General features: G+C 48.6%; 1 protein-coding gene across 1 annotated transcript in view; it reads left to right on the top strand.

Annotated features, from left to right (window-relative positions):
* The window catches only part of MGMT (O-6-methylguanine-DNA methyltransferase), a 299,041-nt gene that overhangs the window by 237,079 nt on the left and 41,659 nt on the right, over positions 1 to 20,303 (top strand). Inside the window, exon 3 of the mRNA XM_055245448.2 lies at positions 11,971 to 12,119. Coding sequence (XP_055101423.1) covers positions 11,971 to 12,119 — 149 coding nt within the window. The remainder of the gene's footprint in view (positions 1 to 11,970; positions 12,120 to 20,303) is intronic.

The following is a 20,303-nucleotide window of genomic DNA, read 5'->3' as shown; positions in this document are numbered from 1 at the left end:
GCTGCCTTCCTGGGAGATGGAAAAGTCATGCGGGCGAGGAGCTCAGAGGGCGGGCATGGCTTCCCAAGCTCTGGCACAGCCTGCAGGCCTTATCAGGTGCTATCTTTCTGGGGTACTCGGCCCTTTGCACGTCCGGTGGATAGGGCAGGGGCAGGCTGTTCCATGTGACAGCATGTGGGCTTGTCATGGTTAGGGGTGACCACAGGCTTCCATTTCCCAGGAGTGGCTTTGTCCTTGTGGTCTTACGGTGTGTTTCCAGTAGATGAGAAGGCATGCCTACAGACAGGACCTGCTGGTGTCTGCTGTGTGTCATGGGGGGAGTCAAGGTTTCCTCACTGGGGCCTCTTCACTCCCCCTTTATTAATGACCGCCTGGCTCCTCCCTAAAGGCCCAGAAGCCTAGAGGAGAAATGAGGGTACAGCATAGATGCTTTAGTGTAACGAGTGGAGCTGCTGGAACTCAACAGACTATTGACAGTTACAGCATGAAGGTGGTGCTTGAAGGATTTGCTGCTTTGTTTCATTTTTCTCGTTTCATCTCATCATGAAGTCGAGTGCCTTATATCGGGGATGGGGAATGGAACAGACACAGAGGAGAACCCACCAAGTTCTGTGTCTTCAAACCTGCAGCATTTCCAGGTTCTGACTGCAGAGTCCCATCAAAGTAAGCAAAACTGGAAGTGATGCCCATTTCCTGGGCTCTCACAAACTTTGGTATTCTGCAGTCTACTACAAAATCTGAAAAGGCAGAGAAATGTAGCTTTCACTGTTTAGAAAATCTTTGTGAGTTTTTCTTCCCCCTAGGGAATGGTTTTCAGCAAATTATTCATTGGAAAAATGAAATCTGAAATGTAGGTGTTTTTTCAGTGCACGTGCTACGGAGGAGCCTCAGCACCCTTGTGTCTTGTTTACCCATTCGCTCAGTGGGCAGGGATTGAGCACTGGGAATGTGCTGGGTAGGAGCCCAGGGCTGGAGGCAGAGTTGGGACCAGCCCCAGGATGGTGCGTGGCTGTTTGTCCCAGGGCTCACTGGAACAGCCCTCCTGGGCAGCCCCCTGTTGGACTTCTTTATGCAGCCCAGTCCACACCTCACCTGTGCATTCATCAAGCCATTGAGTGCAGTGCTGTGGCCTGAATCACTCCAGGCCTTGCTTCTGGAGGGTTGACAGCAGGGGACATGGCAGGCCGGGGGGCATTCTGGGACCCAGGCCTCCTGCCTATGTGGAATACTGATGTGTGTTGTGTGGACAGGTCACTGATGTGTTTAAATGTAAATCTGACCTTCCTTTAAGAGCAGCTGGGCAGCTGTCTGGGAGCTTGAGACTCTGTGATGTGGACACCTAGTCTCTCTTTCTGGAAGCTTCTGGAGTGTAACAGAAAGTAGGTTGGATACTCACATTCCCATTGTCTTTGAATAATGGGGCAGTGGGCCTGGATTGTTGTCCTGTGGATTGGGGAAGAGATCACAGAAGTAATCTTAAAGTAAAAGAAAGTAAATCAAAATGCTATTCTATGTAGAATATATGCCGCCAAGTGCAGAGCATGTGGGCCTGTGGACTTGTCATGATGAGGAGTGACCACTGGCCTCCATTTCAAAGAGGAGAGCCGGAGTGCTTCAATTCCACGGAGATGCCGCAGACTAAGGTCTTTGGAGTCCAGCTTTCATTCCATTCCTGGGTCTGTCCTTTATGCGTTTGGCAAGTTGTTATTACATAACCTCGGGACCTCAGTTTCCTACTTCAGAAATAGAGATAATGGTACCTCCCCCAAGGGTCTTTGGGAGGAATAAATAGAACAGCTTGTAATGGCATGCCTGGCACGTGTTAGGCACTCAGTAAATAGCAGCTGTGCAGTGTTGTGGAAGAGCTTACCTCGAGCTGTCTTCCTAGAGTGTGTTGATCCTCAGCCATGTTCATGTACCCCTGCCCAAGGTGCCATATTGTGTAAAAGAGATGTGACGTCGAGGCGTCATGTCGCCTGGGACTTCTGTAGTCAGCCGCCTTGCCTGTGGCTAACCTTGGCTGTGTTCCTGAGAGAGCGAGGACATGAAATTGCATGACACAAAGTCAGTCATCTTGTGCCCGTCTCATCTACTCTCACTGATGGTTCAGTTCTTCTCTGCCCCTAAATTCTTACATGCCAGAGCAGGCTCTTGGTTGAGACGCAGGTGCTTGTCTCAGGTTTCCTTGGAAAACTCCAGTGGCACCAAGCGGTCAGTAGCCTGTAGCAGCCACCTGCTCTGTCGTCCTCTCTTGTGGACGTGGACATTGACTCTCCGTGTCTGGCCTGTGCAGGAAAGAGTGAGTGAGTCCTCTCTTTCTCTCTCCAGGGCCTGCAGGGGCACCCACCCTCAGCCGGGCAGGGCAAGGCCAGGACAGAAGCTTTGAGGGCATCCGAAGAGGAAACTGCAAGGTGTGCAGTTTGGCCCAGCAGAGAGAGACCAGAATGCAGAGGGTGCTCAGGGCAGGCGGTTGCTGCTCTGGGCTGTGTGCCTCATAGTGTTAACATGACAGACACCAGCGGTTGAGCAGATGCCCCATTTGAAGCCCATGTCCAGGCATGCAGTGTTGATCTCTGTGTATAGATTAATGTGGCTTCTTCTCTAGGGTTGGGGAAGAGAACTGTTGAATAATGCACGGTTGCCTAGCCTCAAAGATCCTTTGAGAAATAGCTACCCTGTGCAAGTTTCAACAATTTGTTTAGACTAATGGAATGACTCTTTAAAAGTTTATATCTTTACAGATATACAAACGCTTCATTTCTAAGAAACTAATTTAAGCTGAGAAAGAAGAACGTGCCCTCGTGTGTATGTAAAACGTTAGAAAGCAGCTCTGTTCACTGCTGCGGTGGTGGAAGGCACGTGCAACACAGACATAAGGCTATTTGAACTCTTTATTTGCCACATTTACAATATTAATAATAGCGTTTCTAGAAGTTGTCACATCAAGTAAAAGATCTTCATTCCAGGCTGTCTTTGGGGGCCAAATTGAGACTGGATGCATGCATTTAATAAATTGTAGTCTCACGTAGTCATTTTTGTAAATAATTAGTTTCAGTGAAAGAATAAGTTAGCATATTGTATGCATCTAATGTTGCAAATGTACATACAGCAAACTTTGCTATTAATCAACAGTCAAGCACCGCAAGTGGGGTCTCATACATAATGAATTGTGCTTAAGCCTCATGGGCTTCTTGATAGAAAAATAAAAGAAAACACAAGTGCAGTAAGCTTTTGAATAAAATTCAGCTAGATTGCTCTGCATCCTGTAATTGTTTTGGAATCTTTAGGGACCTGATCATTCATCTATAGTTTTGGGGTGTTTTTATCTTCATCTGTCAAATAGTAGAGACTTTTAATGATATGTTAAAATGTTGATAAAATACAATTTTCCTTTTAATGACTTGAACATTTAGGGGGGGAAAGTAAATAGGCTTTTTAAGGCTTTCTGATCTGCCAAGTATACTCTTTAAGTTGTCTTTTAAAAATATTTTCATTATTTCCTGTATTTTTAAGAATCAATTATTTTTAAAAAGAAAAATATATATAGTTCTTATGGGGAAGAGTTGAAAATTTACATAAAGTGTTCTCTGTATTTTTGGTGGGTGTTTTAAAATACTATAGTAAATACCTTTGTGGTTTTGTTTAGGATCTGACATTAATTTGAGCCCCAAATATTGAGGGCATAGGACGCCGGTTAAAAATCGGTATCCAGTTTTAGCAAGATACCTACGACCACCCAGAAAGTAACTTGGAACCTAAGTTAATTTTAAATGGCCTCTTTCTCCTCTTCACATTATTGACATTGGTACACGAACCCGTTGGTGGCCTATGATAGGATCATAAACATAGGATTCATTTTGGGACGGGGTTGAAGGCATGAAGGCAAGGAGTGAGATTTATGTCCGTCTTTATTATGAACCACACAGTAAAAGTGCAGTAAAGATTTGCTGACTTGACAGCCAGAGCTCCTCAGAGCCCTCCTGCAAGCACTTATGGAACACGGCCTTCTCCAGGAAGACCTCCTGTTTACTTCCGCACTAGGAATGGGCTGTGCGCATCACTCACTTCCCTGTCTTATATGATGTCCTTTTGTACAGAATGCATCTTTAAAATAGACCCCACAACTAAACACATAAGAGTCAATCAGTAGACTCACCTGTGATAAGTGGGAGGCCCTCTTGTACCAGAAAGTTTAAAAAAAAGTACTCATACCTGTCATTGTTTGTTACATAAACTTAAGTGTATTTTTGATGCTTCGTGCGTGTTTATTCACTTTTTCCTTTCATAGTTGAACACATCTTGTTCTTGAGGTTGCATGAGAAATCAGTAGGGTAGCACATGAATCACTGGGGACAGCCCACGGTGTGTGGTCAGTGCCATCATCATCGTTGTCATTAGCAACGGCAGCTCAAGACCAGCGAGGCCGCGGTTGTGTCTGTCATGAGCCCGTTGGTGTGCCATTTGTTTTTTATCTTTGCCACAGTTGCACTGTTGAGATCCATGTTTCCTATACTAACATCAGCACTTTTAATTTTCCCTGTTTCTACTCAGTTTCCTAAAATAACTATAGAATATTCAAATAATTGCATGCACCTTGTCAAATGTGCATGGTCATAGTGCCCAAACAGTTGCTGGTCACCAGGCAGAGCCACAGAGCAGTCACTGTCATGTTCCTTCACAGCCTCCTCGGGGACTCCATGAAACATCGGAGCCATTGGAAGGCGGAAGTGCTGTTTCTGATGTTGACCTGTATGTTTGACCTTCACCTTCCCTTCCTGCGCAGTCGGCTGTCAACTCCAGAGGAACGGACAGCCCTGAGTCAGTATTCTCACCACCATCCGCATGCATTTCAGATCCTCAGTAAATGCTTGAATGAAATTAAGCCACTGCATTTGTCTGAAATATAGAGTCAAAAGGTTTTATTCAGCCTCCTGTTTAAAATAAAATGATCTTTACTGAGAGCAGGTAGCATAGTTTATTTATTTTCTTCAATCTTACCCCTGAAAGAAAACATCTGAGCTTTAGCAGGAAGTTATAATTAAATGCAGGACAAATCCATCAAACACAAGACACTCTGCTAGAGATCTTCTAAATGGGACATAATTGTGCATTTACCAGTGATATTTAGCAAGAGTCTGCATGCAGCGTGGATAATCTTTGGCTGAAGGCATGTTACTACATGAACCCCGGAGTCTGCTGCTCTGCCCTTCAGTCCCGAAGGCTCCCCTTGCCCTCCACACCAGGTTCTGGAAGCCAGAGGAGGTAGGGTGCTTACTAGCTGGGCTTGGAAAATGTTGCTCGTCACCTGAACGTCTAAAGTGCTGTGTGTGGTGAGGCCACTAAAAGCTTTTCAGGTCCCCACGGGCTTCCGTGCAGCCTCCTTCACAGCCCCGTGGAAGCCTTGCATCCAAGCTCAGCACCTTGACAGATTCCAGAGGAACTCAGAGGAGCACCTGTCTTTGGAACGAACTCTTTCCTTGGGTGACCCTCCAGGGTGGCCAGGTAGCATTCCCAAACGATAAGATGAAAACGTCATCCGTGGAGAGAGAGAGGAGGTGTTCGGGTCACAGGAGAGGCAGAGGGTACACAGCACTCCCCATCTGGAGTGTCCCACGGTCAGCCCGATGGTGCCTCAGATGTGAGTAACTTATGAAGAACTCTTGGCCAATTTTCTTAATCAAATAGGATTCAAGCCAAGTACATCAAGTGTTAATGTCTCTGGGGAGTAGAATTCATTCAGAAATGGGCATTTAGTGATTCTCTATTGCCAGTGGAATCTTAAGGCACCCAAAAATCTGAATACCCAAATCTCCCGGCTGGCTGGTTGAGTTTTAGAATGTTGAGCACTCTAAACTGGGAAGAGCCTGGAAGCCGTGGTACCAGGAACACTCACTCTTCCTCCTTTCTGCTTTCTGCTTTCCTCGTGCCGAGCTAGGCTGAGATCAAGACTGCTGCCACTCTTCCTTCATGTTCTTGCTAATATCAGTGTCTTGAAAGGAAGCTTCTTGCAGGTAGGGAGGACGCTTTTCCCTGGAATAGCTCCTGTGCTCATATGAGTTTGTGCTGGAACATTCTAACCACCTTTCTGTGCCCTGGTTTGGGTTGAAGGGAAGGAGATTTAAATCAAAACAAATCTGCAAGGCAGTTCATCACTGGGACATTGTTTTTCCAAGCCGGGGAAGGGGAATGGGTTGGGGCGCTTCCCACACATGGCACATCCAGGAGAATATCACTGGGGCCTTCCAGTCTGCTGCAGCCCTGGGAGCTTCTACCCAGGACAGGTCAGTGTCGTCCTGTTTGATTTTAAGGAACCCCTGGCATTGCCAACAGTTGTGTTTTTCTTAAATCCTTGAGCCAGGCCCACATGGCTCTAGCTTTGCTGTGTTAAGGTGCCCGACGCCCTGTTATCACATGTACCCACGCCCAGCAAATCTGGGCTTCTTGTTCGCCCACCAGCCACCATCCTCTCGTGCCAAGTCAAAGAAAGTGAAAGGCACCTGTGTCATGATATTTGCCTCGAGATTATTCTGTGGGTGACACGTGATGTCCTGGGAGAGGCCTGGGGGAGGCGCGACTCTGAGCCTTTCCCCACCGATGCTGGGAGAGGGTCTTGTCTCCTGCAGGGTTCAAGGGATGGGATAGGAAGGGGCTGAGGTGCCAGGCAAAAGTCTTATCTCCTGCAGGGTTTGACGGATGGGACAGGAAGGGGCTGAGGACCAGGTGAGGGTCTTGTCTCCTGCACTGGCTCTTGCTGGCATCGCGAGCTGGAGTCCGTGGCAGCACCCAGAGCTGCAGGATTTGGGCTTCTGAGCAAAGGTGCTCCCCCGGCGAGGATGGGGCGGACCACAGGGCCAGCATTTCAGTAGTGGGTGAGTTGCAGAGCCCCTGGGGAAGACCGGGTTGTAGGATTTCCATGAGCGTGGGCTACAGAGCCCGTAATTGTTGGTGTTTCAGGGTTCGCCAGCGGGGAAGCCTGAGGAACTCCCCTGTGATAAGCGCCGCCGAGAGAGAGGCCATCACCCCAGCTCTTCTTCCAGGGCCGAGCGCGGCGGGGATGGAGGAGAGGGCAGGGCAGGAGAATAAATTTCATTTTACTATAGAAATGGAAATTTGTGTCATGGCTTTAAAAATCTGGTTTTATGTGTGTGTTTAATGCCATTCATTTTAAATGTAGTATCATAAATCCTTGCTTCAGAATCAAAGCTGTTTAATTACATTTCACCCATGAATAGTTATCTAATGCCAATAGAGAAAGAGTTAAAAAGGAGAGCTACAGAGTAAATCAGAGGTTGAGATCTTTAGCAGAAGCATAAAAAATCAATTTAAGATGAATTTTACTACTATAAAAATTCTTCAAATATCCTTTTAAGAGTGGGAAATGCTAGGAAAGCCAGCTCACATTTCAATTCCCCCAGCGGCATGAGAGAAGGACGCCCGTGTGGGCAGAGCCTTGGCCTGCCGGAGTGCACCCCGTTTTGCCTAGGGGTGCTGAGGAAGGAATCCGAACTCTGGAGTCTGAGCAGTTGTTGGGGGCACAGAACCTCCCAGCTCTCGTGGTAGAAGGCCCCCTCTCCCACGCCGTACCCTCGCTTCCCTGAGAAACCCCATCTGCAGGGTGTGATGGCCAGCGAGACCCCGCAAGTCCTGAAGACTAACCCTGACCTTGAGGTGCTTGCCTTGCCAACCAATCCCACATCCCAGTCTTACCCAGGGGCCCTGCAACTCACCCACCACTGAAAAGGCAGCCCCTGTTCTCCACCCCATCCTCGCCGAGGGAGCACCTTTGTTTCGGAGTCCAAATTCTGCAGCCCCAGGTGCCACCACGGACGCCAGCTCATGACGCCAGCAGAGGCAGTGCAGGAGACAAGACCCTCACCCAGCACCTCAGCCCCTTCCTGTCCCATCCCTCGAACCCTGAAGGAGATGTCAGCTGAGCTCTTGCTGCAGGAGGTGCCAGGCCCAGGTGGCTTGATCAGGGGTCTTGTTTCCCCAGCTGAAGGTGGGGGCACATGGGCCCCATTACGCTTGCTCTTCCTGTCTGGGCAGTGGTGGTTGACAGCAGCCAGCTGTGCGTCACTCGGGAGGGAGCTGGGGCTAACCCTCACTGCACGGCGCTTCCACCCCTCTGTTCTGCCGCCTTCCCCGGGGATCAGGACAGCAAAGTACATTACATATTTCCCCGTCGTTCTTCTTAGATAGCATCAGTACACTGTTTATTCGGTTAGCAAAGAGCAGAGCAAGAATCGAATGACTGAAGATGTGTCTCTGAAATTGAATAATATTTAAGCCAAGCAGAAGTTCTCCTTTCCATGGCCAGACCTCACTAACGGGGAAGGAAATTGGGCAGTGAGAAGGCAGCACTTCCATCCCCCAAGGAAACTCTGAGAGAGGCCACTTCGTTGCCCTGCTCGGCAGGCCCATTCTCTGCCTGCAGAGTGAGCCCGGCTTCCCCCAGGGCCTCTTTGTGACGGGACTGACAAGGGTTTCCAGGCAGTGGCTTGGGCTGTGGAGACCTCAACCTGTGTATTGAGGGTACTGGGCTGAATGAGGGCACTGTCTGCGTGAGTTCCCTCGGGCAGGGATCTGGGTAAGGCGGCAGCTTGGAGAAGGCCGGGGCCTGTTCTGTCTGGCCACAGTGTCCACGGGGTCTGCCAACTCTAGCCGGTTCTGCTGGGCTTGGTTCTCAGGCCCAACTGCTGGTCTCAGTTGTCCATGGCTGTCGGTCATGCTAGTGAGCTTCCTTCTTTTTCCCTTCATTCTCTGGCTCATTCCTTAAAGCCGTCAGGATTTGTGTGCATGGAAACCTCTGACCACCCTCCTGCTCCACCGTGAAAAACAGTGTATGGGGGCCCCTGTGTGCATCTCACCCAAAAAGATCCATTTTTAGAAAGACCCGAGGATCTCAGCAGAGACTTTTACACCCACAAAATGCTGCAGCCTGGAGACCCAGCCTCCAGCACGGGACGGCGTGTGAGACTGGCCCAAGGTCTTCCATCGCCACCCCTGCTGTCGGATGACATGCACGTTTCTGCACCTGCAGGACCGCAAAGCGAAGCAACGCTGGACACACCCTTCACTGGGTCTCTTTCCCCCACATCTCCCCCAGCAATGGAAGGCAAGCACGGCTCCACATGAAAATAACAACACGGGTGCAGTTCTGCGCCTCTCCTTAGCTTCTCCCTGCTGCCCCATGTGCTTGGCCATGGTGTCACCACGCACTGTAGCTGTCGCAGACGCAGGCCCACGGCCGTGTGTGCCCCTGGGCATGTCTGCTGTCTTCTGGGGAAATGGAAACGCCACCACAGGCATTTACTCAGGCAGAAGCTCCGGAACTTTAGATCCCAGCTTTGCCGTTTTTGTCTCTTGTTAAAATGTGAGTATCCCAGATGGAATGCAAAAGAAGTTTCTGCTGCTGAGGCCCTGGTTTCTTTTCTGAATGGAAGTGCCAGGGTATTTCCGCCCACAGGACACTTTAAGCCAAAGTAATTTGTATCATCTTTAACACAAACCCCATACACGAAAGGCTGTGTTTGTTTAACTAGACGTGTAAGCTATAGTTATCTTTATTTCCGCTTTAACTGCATAAGAGAGTAAACCTGTTTAACTATAAGGAAGGTGTTAGGCTTCCTTTTATCTCTTGCCTCATTATGTACTTTTGACTTTATTCAGATTTGTACAAGCTTGGTTTTTACCTCACAGGAAAGGCGAGAACTAATTGCTCCAGAGATCATCTGAGCTCTTCGTGTGAAGGTGTTTTAAGAAGTTCTGACTACATCTCCTTTTCTAAAACAGCCTCCAATTCTGTGATACAACGTGAAATGCTGGTCGTTTGCAGCTCCGGGGCTGTGGTCCTCCTGGACGCCAGCGGTAGCAACAGGCCCCATCCACACAGGGCTGGGGAGACAGGTCCCCTTCTGCACGGGGCCGGGGAGACGGGCCCTCATTCATACAAGGCCCAAGGAGACCGGCAGAATCCACACGGGGCCAGGGCAACAGCCCCATCCACACAGGGCCGGGCCGACAGGCCGAATCCACACAGGGCTGGGGTTGGAGCTGAGAGTCATCCCTGACCCCAGCTTCGTGGTCCTCCTCCAGCTCTTCCCTACACGATTGCCATGTTCTTGCTGCTGCGGCCCTGCTTCAGGGCAGCTGCAGTGCCTTCTGCCTCTGGCCAGGGTCCCCCAGCCCCCACCACTCACACTGGGCCCCACTCATAGGACAAAGTGCCCTTCCTGCCCTGACACGCACAGCCCTCGCCCACCTTTCTGTGAGTCTCAGTCCCCAAGGCCTTCACTCTGCATCTGTGTTCACACTGTCTGTCCTACACCCAGGATGGCTCTGTTGCCTCCTCTCCATGGACCGGCCATGCATCCCTTGTGTGGACGGAGTCAGGACAGTGCTCCTGGCTGCATCAGTCGCCTGTGTTGGGCCACATGTCCAGGCAAGTGCAGCCTTCACTGGGACCCTCCCAGAGCAGCATGCGTATGTCGAGGAGAAACATTCTGTAGATCTCAGCGCACGCCCCCCGAGGCAGCCCAGGAAGGAAGGGTGGAGGGCCTGCGGGAGCTGTGCGTCCACAGCATCCACAATGCAGTGACAATTCCCACCTTTTCACAGAAGCCTGAGGAACAGCACTGTCTGCAAAAGGAAACTAGAAAATTTCCACGCTCCAAGCCTGGGAAGTCCTGGGGAAGCATGCCATTTGTCTGAGGCCTTGAGAGGCAGGGAAGGAAGGAAGGGAGTCACCTGAAAAAAATCGGACCCAGGGTCAGGGCTTCCCATAGGGGTCCACAGCACTTGAAATCACAACGGGATGTGTCATGCACTCCACGGCCTCGGGTGGCAGCGGGAGACCTCCCGTTTGGGGCCATGTCCTCAGTCCGTGGAACACAGCCCCAGAAAATCCACCCCTGCTGGAGATGGGGAATCCTTTCCATGAGGGACCACCAGGTCGAAGCCACAGAAGAATGAACACCCCAAACAGAAGCAGCCACGAAACAGTCTGAAGCGACTCCCAGAGGTACAGGTTCAAGCTGCAGGAGATCAAAGGGAGGAGAGTAGCCAGAAAGAACCAAGAGGGCCACGCGGTAGCTCATGCCTTTAATCCCAGCAGTTTGGGAGGCCCAGGCGGGCGGATCACCCGAGGTCGGGAGTTCGAGACCAGCCTGGCCAATGTGATGAAGCCAACATGGAGAAACCCCGTCTCTACTAAAAATACAAAAACTTAGCTGGCCATGGTGGCAGGCGCCTGTAATCCCAGCTACTAGGAAGGCTGAGGCAAAATAATCACTTGAACCCGGGATGTGGAGGCTGCAGTGAGCCGAGATCGAGCCATTGCACTCCAGCCTTGGCAACAAGAGCAAAACTCTGTCTCAAAACAAACACCAGGAAGGTTTGACAAAGAACCAAGTAGACACAGGTACACAAGGCACAGGGCTGCCCCCGAGAGGACAGACTCGCCGATGAAGGAAACACAGAGTGGAGCCTGGGAATCAGAGGACTGAAAGTCAACCCTGAGGAATCCCCTGAACACAGCACACAGCCACGGAGGAGGCAGGACATGTGGATGTGGCCTTGCGTTGTTGGAGTCGGGGTGGGGTGGGCTGTGTGGTGCAGTCTAATGACTGTGTCGATATTTCTGGAAACTTTCCAATAGTGAGTGCTTGATGATTTAGGTGCAGCCGTGCCATCTAAGCCTTACAAAGGGACACTGTCACTTGGGTTGCCTTGCGCTGTGATGCAGACCCTCAGAGCGCACATCCTGGGAGGCCTGAAGGTGGAGAGTGCGTGCGGGGCCTCGGTGCGTCCTTGCCTCTCCGGTCCCCCTTTCTGCCGCACAGCTAGTTGAGACACGTGTGCCCGTGAAGCAGCCACAGGTGTTTGCCCGTTTAGATGCAGTAGGTGTTTGCTTTTCCGATGTGTGGAGGCAGGGCCCAGAGGTTTACTAAGCCCCTGTTCTCACTTTTGCAGTGCTATGGAGGTCCCAGCCCCTACTGCAATTCTTGGAGGTCCGGAGCCCCTGATGCAGTGCGCAGCCTGGCTGAATGCCTATTTCCACCAGCCCGAGGCTATTGAAGAGTTCCCCGTGCCGGCTCTTCACCATCCCGTTTTCCAGCAAGGTCAGTAACTAAGCCATCTGTAGTGTTTCCTTTGGGGAGCTTGACTTATTAACGATCGCTGACATCACCATTCATTTTATTGAGTATACCAACTTGGTATTTTTACATCAGCTGAACAGAGACAGCGTTTGGCCGAGCTGGAGGGACAGGGGTTCGCCGCCTCCACCCATTCCAACGCTTGTGTTAGTTTTGGCACAGGGTCGCATAATTCTTGGCAAAGGCAATAAAAATGATGCATGCAGATCGACTCTTGACTCTCACTGGCTGAAAGGTTTAAATAGGAACACATCTGAATGGCAGTAAATTTTTCAATAAGCTTATTGTGAACTTCAACTATCTGCTTGCCAACAGCACAGAAAACGAGACTTGTGCGTGGACATTTAGCTATTTCCATACACTCTGTCGGTGACACTTACATCATAGCAGGTAGCAGCGTTGGAGCTTCTCAGATAATTTTACATTTAATTTCTCAAGTGTACCAGAGTTAGATATATTCTTTCTTAAGAGATAGCTTGAGAATTTACCTGTATGTAGCCTGCTTAAGGCTTGTGATAACCTAAAACATTTCCCAGACATTTCTTTTAAAGCTTGTGTTTGGCTCTGCTCAATACAGAAATTAATTACAGCAACTAAAATCATTCCAGACACATGCCAGAAATTTATTTTGCATAGTGAGTTTTTCATAATCACTTTTGTGTATAAATGAACACATATTCATATATGATGTATATATGGAGTCGTACACTTCTATATCCTTAAAGGGGGAAAATTACCTTGAGATTTTAGATGTGAATTTAAAGCAATTTTGAATTTCACATCGGATTTGCTGGGTAAGCTTAACAGTATTCTAACTGCTGCGGTGCTTCTCAGCACAAAACAAACTTGAAAATGGAGAGAAGTTTTCAGGGGAAGCAGGTAAAGAAACCCCTGAAGGTTGGGCTAATACCTGAGTTCCCTAACCAAGTCAGACAGGCGAACAGATGAAGTCATGAGCACGTTTTGTGCATAATGAACTGAAACTGTGCAGCTATAATGAACCAGGCGCCTTGCTGTCCTCTGAGTCATATAGAACTGTCTCCAGAAGGGTTCAGTGGGGATCTCTAGGATGGGCGAGTAGGAAGCTAGAGTGGGTGAGCCTTTACATGGAACCACAAACGTCCAAGAAACCTCTCATTATCTGTGCCCACCAATGGGCCGCTGCCAGGACAGAGGCACTACCAAAGCCTCCTGAGCTGCCGCCAGCTAGGGGCCCACCTCTCCCCAGCACCACAAGCCAGTGAGCCAATTAGACGGTGTGGGGGGACCTTGCTTACTGTGCACCTGACGGGCCGGGCACTGGGCAGGATGTTGCTGAATGGCCGAAGGAAGTCAGAGATTGGTTTTGTTTATTAAAGTTGGGGCTTGGGGATCTTAGAGTGGTGAACTCTTGTCTATACGATCTCTGTTTGGGGTTCGCCTGCCAGGAGGAGCAGGGCTGAAGAGCTGCCCAGCAGGCTTTTTTTCTCTTTAAGCCTGTCAAATACGTGAGCTGAAATGTAAGGTCTCCGGACAGAAAAGTTCTCTTATAAAACCAGGGCAGGAGGTATCTGCATAATCGTATGGCGGCTGGGAGAGCGAGCCTGCAAACCCCTGAAGTTTACCTAAGGTTTGTTGTGCAACTTCATGAAAAACATAGAGGCAAAAGCTCCGTGAAAATCGTTAGTTTTCTCCAAGTCATATGGTGGTCCTGGCCATGGAGCTAGACCCTGCTGGCCTGGTCTCACCAGACAGGCCAGGAAGAACAGGAGGAAGAGGCCTCTGCAGCTGCTGACAGGAACTCCAGGGCAGGGGTGGCCAGCAAGGAGGGTGGCACTAGAAATAATCAGACACTCTCCAAACCACCCCTGCAAGCACTGAACCCCCGCTGAGCCTTTTCCCCCTCACTTCTGCCCATGGCAGTGTTTGCTGCTCCTAGAGCCGAGGACAGGCGGGCCCCTGGGGCTCCTCAGTCAATTCCCTAGTGCTTAAGCAGAGTTGGGATTGGCCACACCTACCCCTGCCTCCCTGGCTTTCAGCCTACACCAGGCCAGGCTGCTTCCTGGGCTGGCAGGTCATGATAGGTCTTGGTGACCAGGAAGACCTCAGAGTAGCCGCTAGGATACTGGTAAAGGCTATCTGGCCCCCCCATGGCCCTGCCCCTTTTGGAAAGCCCTACAGTGCGGGTAGATACCTCTAGCTGGGACGAGGTCCACTCCAGCAAAGTTTTGGGGTGGGAGTGCGACAGCCTCTCACATCCTTCTCTCTTGGTGTTCTAGGAACTCTGAGGCTGGCTGCAGACCCAGGGTGCTGCACTCAGGGCCTTCTCTCAAGGGTGGGGGCTGGAGTCCCCTGGGCCAGGCCTGCCTGCAGTTGGTTAGTGGTTGCTGTGGGGGCTGGGATTCCCCACCACAGCATGTGGAAGCCAGGTTTTTAACATTTAGCTCAATCGTTTACTCCTGGGCAGGGGCCAGGTATATGGATTTTACTGTTTGAAGAAGGGGAGATGGATGGTGGATGGTTGCTAACAGGGAGTTAATTGGTTCTCCCAGATGTGGAGACGCCCCTTTCTGTCTGGCATGAGTTTGGTTTGCTCTCTGTCCAGGTTGTATCTCGTAACATCAGTGAAATCAACAGTGAGTGGGTAGGTCTTTTAGAGGAAAAGTCTTTTGACATCTCAGAGCTGCCTGGAAGCTGTGGAGGAACAGAAATCAACCTGCTTTGCAGACTGAGAGGAGCGGCTCCATTGTAATGTGGAATGAATGTTTCCTGGACCAATTCCTTTTTCTGTGCATTTTAATTCTGTATATGTTTAACATACTGTTGCATATCATTTTTCACCGTAGTCTCACTTCTGAGATTGAGACCAGGTTTATCTATTTCAACCTGGTTTATATATGTCAACATTTTAAAAAACGTGATTGTATGTGAGCTCACCCTGGAGTTCCAGCACATTGACCCTTTCTTTCTGAAGGCCTGGCTGGTAAAACTTCTGACTGCACAGTACCAAGCCCTCATCCCTTCCTCAGGCCTGTCCTGCTGCTGAAAGACCCTCTCGCCTGCACACCGCCTCTTCACAGTACCACCTCGCCTTCCAGGATTCCTCTCTGCAATGAACATGCTGTTTGTGATTTGCTTTTTAGGCTAACCACAAAAATATGCGTTACTTTGAACCATATGAAATTGCTATTTTTTAGGTTAAAACTTATCAAATACTAGAAATTTCAGATGGTTCAACTTCTTGTCTTGGGGTATTTCCAAAGACAGGTTAGTAACTAGGTAGCTGTTGCAGTATTTCTGCCAAGGGACAGTGAAGCTGCCTTTCCCGACCAGGTGTCCGGAGGTCCCCGGGGCTGCCTCATTGTGAGGCCGGGACAGGTGGGATTTCCCAGTGGGAGGGCGCTGAGGCTCTGGAAGGAAGCCTTATTGTTCTGCTGAAGGGATTAAGAGGAAAGCTGTGCTGTCCAGTGAAGCGTATTCTAGTTTCTCGTTCAAGTGTTGTTTTAGTCAGGTCATTTCCTAAAATAAAATTAGTCAAAGTTTTCTTGGTTTTGGGTTTTTTGGCTTTTTTGGTTTGCTATTCTGGTTTTTTTAAAGTGTCAACAAAATCCATTTTCTAGCTACTGTGTGACTGAGGCCTAGCATCTTGTCATACGGCGTAGCTTTTTAAGGAGGTAATTTTTTCCCATAAGCCTCTTGCAAGGGTCAGCTTTGTATTTATTTCTAATTCATTTTTCCTCAAGAAATACTTATTTAATGAAGCCATTATTTTTGAAATACATTTTTACCTTTTTCTTTTATGATGAAATATCATTTAAACTTTTCTCTGAACCTCTCTGATTTCTTAGTGTTTATTTATGAAAATGTTTAGCTTCTTTATATAATGTGCCTCCTGGAGAAGCTGTAGAGGTCAGCGGTCAATGCAGCTACGACAAGAAATCGTTTCTACCCTAGTTTGCCGAAAGCGGCTTTTTACAATGAGTTCAAGAAAAGCAGACCTACAGAAAGCAAGGATGGACTTTCAGATTCAGAACCCATCTGGGCACGTCCTCAGGTCCCTGAGCCCTCCCACCCACGGAGACCCTGCCAGCAGGTGTGGCTGACCCTAGGCTGCTGAGGGAGGGCCTGATACCCGGGCCTTTCTGCTCCTGCCAAGGCGGGACCAGGCCTTGGGGTTCCCATGCAAGACTGTGGGAAGCCTAGCTGGGACCCCAGCCTTCTCACAGTTGAAGGCGTTCAACGGACGAGTTCTGAGTTTTCTTTGTAAAGTGACTGCGATGTTCCCTTTTAAATGAAATATTTAACACTTTAATAATTCCTTCATCACAGCTATTGGCTTATAGCTATGAAATCCAGTTGCATGACAGCAGTAAAATCTCCATTTTTTAACACCTGCTGGTAGAAGTAAGTTTTTGTAACTTCTATTACAGAGCCTCAGAAAGGATTCATATGTTTGTATTTTTCTGTCTCCATCGAATTCCTTGTTTCAAAAGGGCCTCTAACAAAAGCCCTGCCCCAGAGTTAAGGGAAAGGGCCTTCAGGGTGAATTCATTAAGGTTCCCACCGTGTCCCGGAAGACAGGCCCTCTTTGCTGGTGCTTCCAGTGGGGACCGCGTGGGTCCTGGAAGGCGCACGTCCTGGGAGAGGATGACGAGGGAGGAGAGGAGAAGAGAGCAGCATCATTACTTAGGTCCTCACCAGAGCCAGCCCTTTAAGATTAGAAATCCTTCTTGAAGAGCCAAGCCAAGGTTCATCCAGCACGCCCACAACCCCATCCTGCTGCCTACTCACCTACTCCAGGAAAGAGCCCACCCCGATGGGTGCCCAAGTAGGCGGCCTCCCCTGGAAAAAGGCACTTTAGCCCTCCTCACCCAGAGGTCCTAGGGCCCATTTGGGTGTTCTTAAAATGTGCCTTATAAGTCGTGATCCAGCCTGAGTTTTTCTACAGAGGCGCTGCAGCCAAGAGGGGATGTTTTTCTCGTAGCTTCCACATAGATCACGGCAGCACGCAGGCTTTGTCCTTTCAGCACTTTGTACCGATATTTTCCCTGAACTTAAAAAAAAATTACCAATTGAAAGAGAAGAGAATAGCTAAAATAGGAGATGCATTTGCAGCCACCTCTGGGCAGCCACTGCTATTCCCCTTGATTTTAAACGAGGGCTCATAAATATTGTTGACCTTGCTGACATATTACCTGGTGGAGCTGGAAGGTTTGTAAACCTCCTTCCGATGCCCGTTTATTGATTAGAACAAGCTAACAACACTGCACTTAAGTGGAAAAAACAGCTGGTAAAAATGTAATTCGTTCAGCCTTAGAGCTGCTGTGCTCCTTTTCTGTACAGCAAATGTGGAAACCAAGATCTGTGGCCTTCTGGAACCTTCACCAGGAAAGGTGAAAAGAAGAAGAACCCATCCACAGCTGAGAGTGGCTGGCAGGCCCACAGATTTCCAGGTGGCCAGTAGGATTGTCCAATGTCTGGAATGAGTACCGGGGCCGCCACCAGGAACACTTGTCATTTCTACCACCAAGAGGAAAACCCATTGCATTTCTGTGCTTCAGAAACTTGACACAAAGAGAAAAGCTGGACGGTTTAAAAGTAAAAATAGGGCAGGGATCACTGAAAGTGCAGGATGTGTGTGAAACAAGGGTAGAGTGAGCGCTGGCGGGAATGGAGGTGGTGAGGGGTCTTCTGCACTGGGGACATTTACTTATACCAGCCCTGCCCCCAAGAACCCATCCCCTGTGGGTCCAGAAGACCAGATCCCCGCCAATGTCCTCCCCTTTCAGAGCTGTCTGGAGGAGCATGCCACTAGTTCCCAGGGTCTCATCTGCCAGCACACGGCCTGGCTTTCATGGGAAGTCCCCATTGATGCGGTTCCCTTCCCAGTGAGTGGGCTCCCGTCACCCGTCCTGGCTCATTTGAATACCTGCATCACCTCCAGCCCCTCAGCAGAACAAGAATGTCAGATAATCCAGAATGCTGTTGAGAGCTGCTCCAGGTTGGGGGCTCGCAGCCCCAGCATCCAAAAGCCTCATTTCAGCAGGGCATGCCCGCAGAGCCCCTAGGCGCCCTGAGCTCTCCTGGTTTGTCCGGGCTCTGCCTGCCCGGGCTGGCCCCGTGGACTGCCTGGCCAGGCCAGCCCAGTAACAGCGGAGTGCGTCACTCTCAGCTCCTGAGCTTGGCTGACGAGCTGTACTCTGGCATATTGGTGAATTTCACAGGCCAAAGAACCTGAGGTTCAGATTGTGTCTTAGTTCCTTGTGTCATATTTTATTATGCAGTTTCCTACCTAGCAATTGTCATGAGTACTTTCTTGCTCTTTATACCATGAACAACATCTTGGGCTAGGGGAGAGTTTTTAAAGTTTCAACGATGATTCATTCAAGCACTTCCCTTTTTCAAGTTACTCATATCTCAGTTCATTCAATGGGGTTGGGGGAGTATATATCAGAATCCTCTCGAAATTTCATTTATAATATTCAACCTACAAATTTTTATACTTCTTACCCCTCCTCAAGATACACTAAAACCTTAGCATGGGGACACACACACACATACCCTGTTTCTGAGAACTATTGTTCTAAAGGAATTTATCAAAATGGATGTAGCTCTTATGAATGCTTTTGCTGTGTGCTTTACCCTCTACTAAGCCTAACGTTCCTAATTTAATAGCTATTTTTGTTTGAGACTTAAAAACTGTGCGTGTTGAAGGAATGTTTTGCTGTTGAGGAAATGCCAGCCCCTCTCCTAGGAAAGGGGTGCTCGGCTCCTGGTCCACTGGCAGTGGCTGGAACAGAACCACGGCCTGCTGAATCCAAAGAAATTCATGGTGTCCCTGTGCAGAGCCCTCTGACTAATCAGCGATCCCACAATGCCTGTAGCAGAAGCATAGTTAGGTGAGAGTTTTATCCTGAATGTGAGAGGTAGTTGGGTCCTTAGTTCCCTGAGGTGTCCGTGAGTCAGGGGGAAAGGAAGCAGCCCTCACACAGAGTAATATATCAAGCCTGAGAGGGAACCAAGAGGACTGTTTGAGAGGCAGCCACTTCCAAACCTTGTTGGACACAACTAGGATCTCTACTACAATAAGCAGGACTTGCCATATGTAAAATTATTATGAGTGCTGCTTTTATGGGAAAATATTCGCATTAAAATATAACTTAACTCTGGTGAAGTGATTAAACAATAAATCAGTGATGGCTTCTATTAAAAATTAAGTCACCGTAATTATGTGAATGTCTTTAGAAGGATTTTCCGCAGTGTCCTGGCGTTGGCCTTGAATGGACTTTTCAAAAAGTAGAAGTAACCAGGTTTCTGCCTGTGAGGAGATGTAAATTGCATCGTTTCCTTAATAAATATTCATTTTAAATGTGCTTTGAAAAATAGGAATTTTCTCTCTGTTTTAAAGTAAAAAACACACTTTTCACTTCAATATGTTTCTAAATTTCTATTTCCACTGTAGTCATTAGCTGGACATGTGTCACTCCAAAAGACAATGTTTACCTTCATACTTTTGTCATCATAAAATGCACGTTCATATTTTACAGGTTATGTTAGTGCATTTGAAATAATTCTAGCAATAATAGGTAGAATTATCTCCACTACCTGTGTTTATAGAGAAAATGATGTTTTAACAACGTGTGCATAGAATTGGACTATGTTATCAATATGTTAAATATGTAAATATTGGTATAAAATTATAGTGATAATGCCGAAAAACTATTGCAGGAGCCAAAAGTGTGAGAACTATGACTTAATGTAAATGCTTTCACACATATGGTTTTTGCCTGCAATCCTTATGTTCAGGCTGACTCGGAATATAAGATTCCTGAGTCTCTGTCCCTCTTTAGATGTTGTTTCATGTGTCAGAATGGAAAAAGCAAGTATTTACATAGACAGAACTCCTCCCTCCTGTTGGAGGTATGTGGCGGTCGGTGTAGCTTCTGAGGCCGCGTGGAGATGAGAACATCCGCAAAACAGAGCAGACTTCCTGGAGGTTCAGCTGGAACATCTCCAGCTCTGTAGCACGTTTTAATTCCATACAAGAAGTTACTCCCAAAGAAGTAAACTGAAGAACGAAATCGAGGAAAAGAAAGTCCTTTTTTGAAAGCTCTTAAACACTTGACTCAGTTAAGTTCCGATCAGGCTCTCTCTGCCCTTCCAAATATT

Source organism: Symphalangus syndactylus, chromosome 2 (assembly GCF_028878055.3).
Source record: "Symphalangus syndactylus isolate Jambi chromosome 2, NHGRI_mSymSyn1-v2.1_pri, whole genome shotgun sequence".
Lineage (NCBI taxonomy): Eukaryota > Metazoa > Chordata > Mammalia > Primates > Hylobatidae > Symphalangus > Symphalangus syndactylus.
Note: the sequence above shows the minus strand (reverse complement) of the source record. Positions and strands in the feature narration are given on the sequence as shown.